Source organism: Scatophagus argus, chromosome 11, assembly GCF_020382885.2.
Source record: "Scatophagus argus isolate fScaArg1 chromosome 11, fScaArg1.pri, whole genome shotgun sequence".
Taxonomy (NCBI): Eukaryota; Metazoa; Chordata; class Actinopteri; family Scatophagidae; genus Scatophagus; species Scatophagus argus.
This window is the reverse complement of record NC_058503.1, coordinates 23,104,087-23,112,687: the sequence shown is the minus strand read 5'-3', so window position 1 is coordinate 23,112,687 and position 8,601 is coordinate 23,104,087. Positions and strand designations below refer to the sequence as shown.

The 8,601-nt window shown below is 44.8% G+C and overlaps 1 protein-coding gene across 4 annotated transcripts; it reads right to left on the bottom strand.

Moving 5' to 3' along the window:
• Positions 1-1,269: 1,269 nt before the first annotated feature.
• Positions 1,270-7,444, bottom strand: insig2 (insulin induced gene 2). Of its 4 annotated transcripts, none has more exons than XM_046404237.1 (7): positions 7,277-7,444; positions 5,719-5,848; positions 5,436-5,608; positions 3,572-3,696; positions 3,194-3,360; positions 2,954-3,053; positions 1,270-2,850 (listed from the first exon to the last, which is right to left on the bottom strand). In XM_046404237.1, the coding sequence occupies exons 2-7, from the start codon at positions 5,838-5,840 to the stop codon at positions 2,809-2,811; spliced, it is 729 nt and encodes a 242-aa protein (XP_046260193.1). In that variant the 5' UTR covers positions 5,841-5,848; positions 7,277-7,444; the 3' UTR covers positions 1,270-2,808. The 4 variants fall into 4 exon arrangements, with proteins under 4 accessions (XP_046260193.1, XP_046260190.1, XP_046260192.1 ...); XM_046404234.1 differs by having other exon boundaries at positions 5,719-5,931; positions 7,277-7,443; XM_046404236.1 differs by lacking the exon at positions 7,277-7,444 and adding an exon at positions 6,830-6,851 and having other exon boundaries at positions 5,719-5,931.
• Positions 7,445-8,601: the final 1,157 nt, after the last annotated feature.

The following is an 8,601-nucleotide window of genomic DNA, read 5'->3' as shown; positions in this document are numbered from 1 at the left end:
TTCATTAGCGGTGGGGAGTTTAGCTCTTCGGAGCAGCACTTACCGCTATGACACATCACGCCTATTGTTTTACTAGCTAGTTAGCCTTGAACAATAACATTCACACAGCAAATTGGCTCACACACTCTTGTAAACGGCGGAGAAACCGTGTCCTTATCCTGGAATTTAGCAATAATGCAAACAAAGGCTCTTTAAATCCCGATTATTCATCTTAATTACTTTTGTCTATAAGAGCGAGTGTCTGTGGGAGTCGGGACGAGACAGCACACATTAATCCACATTAGCGCTGAACACTGGACCAGTTGATGTGTGTGTGCAGTTTTGTACTGCGGTTTGTGTTATCTCCACTTAATTAGCTGGAGCTCTAAAAGGCCTTTAGACTTCAATGCAACACGGGCAGCTAAGCTCGTGTCATGTAATATCTCACACACGTGTTGTGCATGTGATCATTAGGGTTCAGAAACACAGCAGTTTCCTAACAGAGAAACAAACACTGATTCTGCTGTTAGACGATTTAAAATAACCAACATATTCACTGCAAACCCATCCACATTAGCTTAACCAGGTTGTATAAACGACCTGTGAGCTCTGAGAAGCCTTACAGCTCCTGGAATGCTGCGACATGACTCTGAATATCTCTCTACAGAGGACACTACATCTTCAATGCGTTTTACACCCAGAGCCTTGTTTAGAAGAAATATTTTAAATATCAGCATACGAGTTATCTAAAATCTGTCACATCCATTGAGACTCTGACATTAATAATTGCACTGACACTCAAAGATGAAAATACTGGACTTCATTAAAGCCCAGGATGTTCTAAGATACTTTCAGAATTCACTAACAAACACAAATCAAGGTGACAGAGATCTTCATTATTAAGATGTTCTTTAAGAATTGTCTCAGCTGGGACTTTTATCACACTCCACTGGAAATGTCATTCCTGGCTGTAATATTCCATCTTTCAAAATAGGAATTCACATCCTCTACTAATTAAAAGTAACTGCAACAGACTGTAAAAAGTGCTGCATTAAAAATGTAAACGCATGTAAGTAGAATCTGGAAGTATTCTTAGTTGAAGTACTCAGTGCAGTAACATGTCCTGTTGTATCTGATCTCATTTCCTATTAGGACTGAAAACAGTTTGTCCTGCTCATGAGAATATTTATTACTGCAAGACTCACATCTTTCACCATCGGGTGTGCCGTCACGGTATCCATGGTTACCGAGTGGAGGTGTGCATCGGGTAAACAGAGAAATCAGAGGCAGTTACCAAAAGGCTTTGCTCTTTATTACACCAACACAAACTTCACATGCCGCTTGAGTGAGTGGAACCATTAATTCCCGTTTATATACAACCCATCCTGAAGGAAGGAACTTCTCATTCTGTCAAATTACACTTGCTGCCGTGCTGATATAAAACCTGCACTCAAAACTTCTAATCCAGCTCATGGAATACAATAAAAACACTGTCTTCATAGATCTGCTGTTAAACGCTACGACTCTAATTATACCAAATTTAATTTTATCACAAATGGTTATAAAAATGCCCCTTAAATGATCCCGTCATACCTCATGGAGATCCACGTGTGCGCCCCGTTCTTCTTCTTCTTCGTTTGCATTTATTGGTTTGAAGCAGCAGGACGCGCAGCCTTCAGACTTTTGAGAACACTGCTAACATCAACAGCAACGAAGCTGCAAGCAGCTCCTCTACTGAATCATCCAGCTGACCTCAGAACAGAGGAATGTGTGCTGCAGGTACTGAGGGTAACACCTGGAGAATCCTTTCTGACCAGCTCCAGTCAGTTTCTCACTTCCTGGCTAACGAGTTTCGGTAAATATTAAGCTAACGTGGTTAATTATGTGGGATCGTCTTTACATGCAACACAGATTAGCTGACTCTACCTTTACGTTCTACCTCCCTTTAGCCACACTATCATATGATTTAGGTATTTAACACCTGTGGTTCGTTGAGGATAACCAAGATTTAGTCAAGTAGTGGGATAATTTGGCATTCCTGCTGCTTTGGGGACAGCAAACTGCTGCCTTTTGATTTGCTTTTTTAACTGGGAACCCAAGAAGGCTACAGAAGATACGTGTTTGGACAAATGTCACTCCCTGAAATGAAGAACTGGTCCTCCAGACCACCTCTTAAAAACTTAGTGAGTTTAAAAAAAATCAGGCCAGAGTCCACACAGCTGCTATGAGCTCCAAACAAAGCCCTTGAAGCTTTGCACAGTCAATAGAGAATCACGTCCTGATGATACTACATGTCAGCTGGCACAAACAGCCGCTGAACACTGAACTGTGTCCTCACAGCCACGTCCTCAGTCCTGCCGCACCAAGTTTAAATGTAGATATCTGGGAACAATAAAAAGGGCTGGTGTGCAGATGCACATCCAGGCTGTGTGTTCTCTGCTGATACGTGAAAGAATCAGCAGATAAGAGCAGACTTTCAGATTGTGTGACTGTGTTTGGCACGATGAAGCCAAAGGTTTCAAACGTTTGAGCTGATTTGAAGAATGACAAACGCTTCGCCGCTAATCCCCTTTCACGCAAGTAGAGATAAACTGCACCAAAGAAAAAACTCTCAATGTTCACCTCAGCTCAGGTTGGAGCCAGCAGCCACGCCCACAGCCAACCATAAATACTGTTTAGTCCAGCAGATGGCACCGGGTGGCCAGTCCGGAGCTCAGGGCTCGTCTGACCAGCTCATCCAGCGAGTCCTCGTCGACGCTGCCTCTGGCTTCAGGTTGGTGCAGAGATAAAGTCAGCGTGAGCTGAGGCCTGGTGGAGCCGAGAGATCCGTCAGTCCTGATGAGTCTTTTCCTGAATGAATTTACGTTCATACTGAAGAGACAAAAACAGAGGAGGAAAAACTATGAGACACAGGAGCCTCTTTCTGATGCGACCCACACAAAGCAGGCTTACTGCCACGATTTTCTTCTCTCACCAAGGCAAGCTGCCGTCCTATGTTTCCCATGGTTATCACCCCCGCAAAGAAGATGCAAGGTAACCAGGAGCGGATATACAGGAAGTCTGGAGACGTGTACCTGTGCAGAGAAGAAGCCAGGAGACAGACGGTCATAGAAGGCCAAAACACATTAAAGACATTTTAATCAGAAACAACCAACAGCATTTTAACATCCCAGTTAAACCGTAAACCTGTTCAGTATCGAGCGAGGGAACTCACTGAAAGACTCCGTTGTAAACCAGGAGCTGGGTCGCCAGCGTCGCCAGCAGGGCGATGCTGACTCCAAGGCCGAAGCCGCTGCGGGAGCGATCGAAGGTCCACCACAGGCCGATGGAGAGCGCCGCCAGCGTCAGCGACAGCTGGACGTTGTTGGCAAAGTCCACTTTCTGACAGAGGGAGGGTCAAGGGCCTGGCAGTCAGTGACTCACCGCTCCAAGACTGTTAACATAACTGTGGGTATACAGTGTGTGTGCAGCTCCACCTTTCACCCACTTACACACATCAGACGATTACATAAAGAGCACTTAAACTCTGTTCCTCTGATTAAATACTGCTGTACGACACACACACACACACACACACTGAAGTTCAGGATACAGCACTGGCGTGGTTGATGCCCACAAACACGGCCACGCAGCGCATCACACTGGACCATTCGCGCTTGAACTTGTGTGGCTCGCCCAGGCGGCTGTCGATGCAGGGGTACAGCAGCCCGATCATCGCTGCCAGGAGACAAAGGGAGGCACAAAAACACGACCCGTTTCACTACGGCGGCGGCACAATAAACGTGTTCTGCTCAGAGCAGGCGCTCGGACAGCATCCGCTCACACAGCCGTGGAGGGATTACTGAACGGGCCAAACAGGCACAGGGGCCCAAAGGGTCAGGGGGGCCCCAGCAGAGAGCCTCTGTTCAACATGACTGCTCACTTTTCTTATTAGAAAAATCAATCAGACAAATACAAAGAGACACAGAATGAGGCTGTGCGTCATGGGGGGCCGATAACGTGTCTCAGAATACCTTACAGGTAAACACAGGTACAAGTTTCTGAGATGGTAAATACAGAAACCTCCTCTGACAGCGAGCCAATCAGAGTGGAAAATCAGGTCTTTCTTACTGTGCACCTGGAGGAACAGCTCAGTTTCATCCTTCACACAATTATCATCTTTAGACTCATCTTCAGTTTCATTTCAAAATTAATTTTCCTTTTGTCTGTTTTAAAGTTTAACTGCTTCAGTTATTCCTACAGTTTTACTAATTTGTCCCTTTAATCTTTTCAGTGTTTTATTAAAGCTTCCTGTTTGTGTTTCCTGCTGCCGAGGATCTTTTTCATCCTCAGTTTTACTGTATAAGAGTGTATTTCTGATTTTAAATGAAGGATGAATGAATTAATGAATGAATGAATGAAGAGAAAAAATGAAATCAAAAGCGCAGCTGTGAGTCTGAACTGAATGCTTTGCCACTTCGTGCTCGGTTTCCTTTCTGTCTGTCTGTCTGTCTGTCTGTCTGGCGGGTGAACAGGCAGATAAACAGACAGACAAGAAGGACTCTTGACTCTTCAAAGTCACACATTCTTTTATTCCCCAACAGCAAAAGGCTCATTTCAGACTCTGCCAGTTGGTGTTATTTTGAGCAGAAGAAGAAACCGCAGTGATTTGCATCGCAGCTCACATGCTGATAACCTCTGACACAACTAATGTGGTTTCACAACAAATTAATTTTTGCACCGTCAACAAAACGCAGCGATGCTCCCCTGAGGGCCAAACAGCTACTGTGTGTTAGCAACAAGTGGAAGCGACGGGCTCCTGCAGGAGGCGAGCTGCGTCTGGGGAGGAAGACAACCTCGGGCTGCGCCGCTTTGTGCCGCACAGCTTCGCACCCCAGGGACAACATTTCTATAACGCTGGAGCGTCTCGCCTGCTGGGCATGTTGTGCTGTCGCACGGAAGGCTGTGCGCGTGTGTGTGTGTGCTTACTCTTGTACAAGTTTTTTTTTTTTTTTATTGCCATGAGCCGTGTATACTCTTATCAGAATCAGAATCAGAATCAGAATTCCTTTATTTATCCCTGGAGGGAAATTCTTGAACGTATGTAACTGTGTGACTGTGTGACACTAGACCATACAAATGTGTAAGATGTTCTTCTCAGTTTCCCAGGCCAAAGTGACATCTTCAAGTTGCTTCTTTTGTTCAACAAACCATCCAAAACCCAAAGACACTTTATTTACTGTCACAAATGACAAAGAAAAGCAGCAAATCCTGACATTTAAGAAGTTGAAACCAGCAAATGTTTGACTGAAAGGATTAATCAATTGATCAGAATACTGACAATTAATTTTCTTCAGATCGCCTAAGAGATTAGTCACTTTAGCACCAAAGCTGTGAAATCCTACACAGGTCAGCTGGCTGTAAGCAGAAAACCAAACAGGACTTTTGTCACTCCAGACACAGGTGTGCTCACATACCTGAGGCTGTGCCACAGCAGGGCGGCACCCACCAGGCCGAGGAGAAGATACTGCTGATGACGTCGGGGGGGAAGAGGGTGACGTTTCTCTGCACCTGAAGCAAGTTGAGCACCAGGGCCAGGAAGACCCCGACAGAGAACAGCATGGCCCCACGGATCACCAGGTTGGTGGTCCTACAGCGCAGAGCACAAGCAGTCAGGAGAGACAAGACGGCCAGGACATCAGGACAGTGTGCTTTGGCCCTCATGTTGTTCTCTTTAAGTGGGGAGGACACACAGCTCACCTGTTGGTGATGACTGAGATGTAGGGGCCCTGGGAAGGTCGCGGAGGCTGCCCGGACCCCGACCACAGCTTCCGGCCGCTGGTCGCTGTGCTGTCACTCATGGCTGTCAGCGTTAGGGACATTCGTTAGCCTGCGCCAGGAAAACAAGACACGGTGTGTGACGTCTACACCCGCCAGTGAGGTCAGTGTCCTCCTCTGACATCCCAGAGCGAGCTGGAAAACAAGGACAGTCAGGGAGTCCACAAAGGCGGAGAAAACTTAAAACACTACATAAAATCATGTCATTTCTGTGACTTTACACACACTGTATCCACACACACGCTGCCTTCTTCCTAGTTATGAATCAGAACATCAGCAGTCGCGTGTTGAAGAGAAACAGTTAGTCCTGACACGTGTTGGAACAGAAAAGCAGTACATCACAGGGACTTAAACAAGATAAAGTCACGTTGTGTATTCCAGTAGTACCTACAGTCCTGCACTTTCTGTATATTTAGGTAACTTCTTACATTATCAGTCACCTTTATTCTCCTCTGCAGTAGCATTTAACTCTGCATATTCACTTTACAGCAACATTTTGACCCGTGCTGAGATACTGTAAGCTGCTGTCTCTATCCATATGCGCACTGCTGTCCACTTATTAGGTCCACCGTGCGAAAACTTACGTAACCTAATAATAATTAACAGTAACAGATGCTACATTCACTCACGGTGTGAATTCAGCATTTAGCCTACCCTCACAAATGACCCGACACAACACACTTTGTGTGTCTGTATGTATTTCCTCTGCACCAAAACACTACGTGAACTTCTTTCTGCGCTGAAACACGAGGAAGCCTGCTGTTATTCCGTCACTCACCGTGAAGGGATTAACTCCGGAAACATTTCTATAATCTGTCATGTCGGTGCTCAGTGTCATCAGACAAACATTAAACTTTTATACCGGCCTTCGGGCTCTGCATTGTGCACACTGTAGCGCCGTACTAACCGTAACATCCCATCCACCAGTAGTGCCCACAGGTGATACCGGTGCTACGCAGCCGAACCACTTTTCCATCAACTGGAGACTGAATCAACTGATACGTTCAAGTGGTTTCTGTCGGACTGCACTCACCTTTAGCCTCAGTGTCGTGTTAACACATGAGAGGCACACACTGGGAACAGCTCGCCTAACGCGACTCTACGATCACCCGAGACAAAACGCTGACACGTCTTCACTTTTACTTTTGTATAATAAATACCGACAGAGTTGCCACAGCACATATCTGGCCACCTGCTGAACTTAGCCTCACCGCTAATTATCGACCAGCGTCAACAGCATTAACTGTCGTACACCTCCTGCTGCTGATAAATAAGTTTACAAGAAGCAATCAAACGCCTACTTTCAACAGTTAATAAAGACGTATTAGTTGTGACAGCGGCGGAATGTGCTAGCCGGTCAGTTAGCTTGACGTTACTCGGCTAGCCTGATTATGTGATAGCTAAACAGCTAGCTAGACGGCATTTGTCATTAACTGCTAGTCATCGTAGCACACCGGCTAAGGTCAATGCTAACTCTTACCTTATGTTGCCAGAGACGTTCCGCGACAACAATTATACATTTCATACGCCGTTTAAAATAACTCAGCGTTTAAGAATTAGCTGCAATACGCGAAAAATATTAATTAGCCTCCTCTCCCCACTGAGACCACTTCCGGCTGTTTAAGCTGAATGAACACCCAATCAGCGTCAAAGCCCGTGACGTAACCGCGTTACACAAAACGGACGTATCACGTGATTAGAGTTTACGCTCTAATAAAGAATTCCTATAAATGAGCGGAAATCATATGCTGGCTGATATTAAACTTTAAATTTAATGCTTTTAAATGCTTTTTAAATTAAACGTTTTTAAATGTCTTACTTGTAAACGTTACATGCAATTTTCAGAAATATTAGCTAAATATTAGAAATGTTATATCCCAAGAAGTATTTTTGTTGCATCTTTTAGCAGTTAAAATAACCGTGTAATTTGTGACTTTTTGTAAAATTTATTAGACTGATAAATAAAGGCTAGTGCAGCGTTCAGCCTTCAGCCACAGGAAATAAACTGCGGGATGTTGAAGTCACGCGCTCGCACACACGCACGCACGCGCACGCACACGCACACTGTTTTTCTCGGCAACATATTTGATTTGCTCTCGTGGTCTAATAGGCTTACGGAGACGCGGAGGTGAGGGAGTCACGGTGCGGAGTGGATCACTCTTAATCCTCAGTCCCATTTACACTCCATTTTGTATTCAGCGTACTGCGGCCTGCTGCTCATGATGGGGTTTGGGGGATTATATCTGCCTACACAATAGTTTGAACATAAACAGGCCATCCGTGCTCGCTCTCATTCAGCTCACACTTCACTTTAAATGTAGTTTTCATGCTGCAGATTAAAAAAATCCCAGCAGAAAGACTCCGAGCTGCTGTTGTTCAGGAAGTGAAAGAAACACTCTGATTTCTGACCTGAGACTGTGGCATTTTTATACGCTATAAATCTATAAAGTTATATGCTCTTATTAAACATGTTTGCTTTTCAAGCTGATTTACATTTTTAGACGAGATTCGTTTTTAGCTAAAATCCTAAATGAACGAAACGAAAGATTTTAGATGTCACATTTTGTGATTTATTTTTCCCAGAGTCTGGCTGGCGACCGATCACAAACGCCTTTGTGGGCTGACTTCAGCAGGTGTGTTCAGTTTGTACAAACTGTTTTATTCTACAGAAAATTACTGACTTTGTCTAATATAAAACAAAGGGGAGTTTAAAAAGAGAATAAAATAGTTTAGTCTTTCTGGAAAGGTTCGGCGGTTTTCTGAAACTGCTGCACCTTTTTTAAAGTCAGGCAGACGAAATGCATC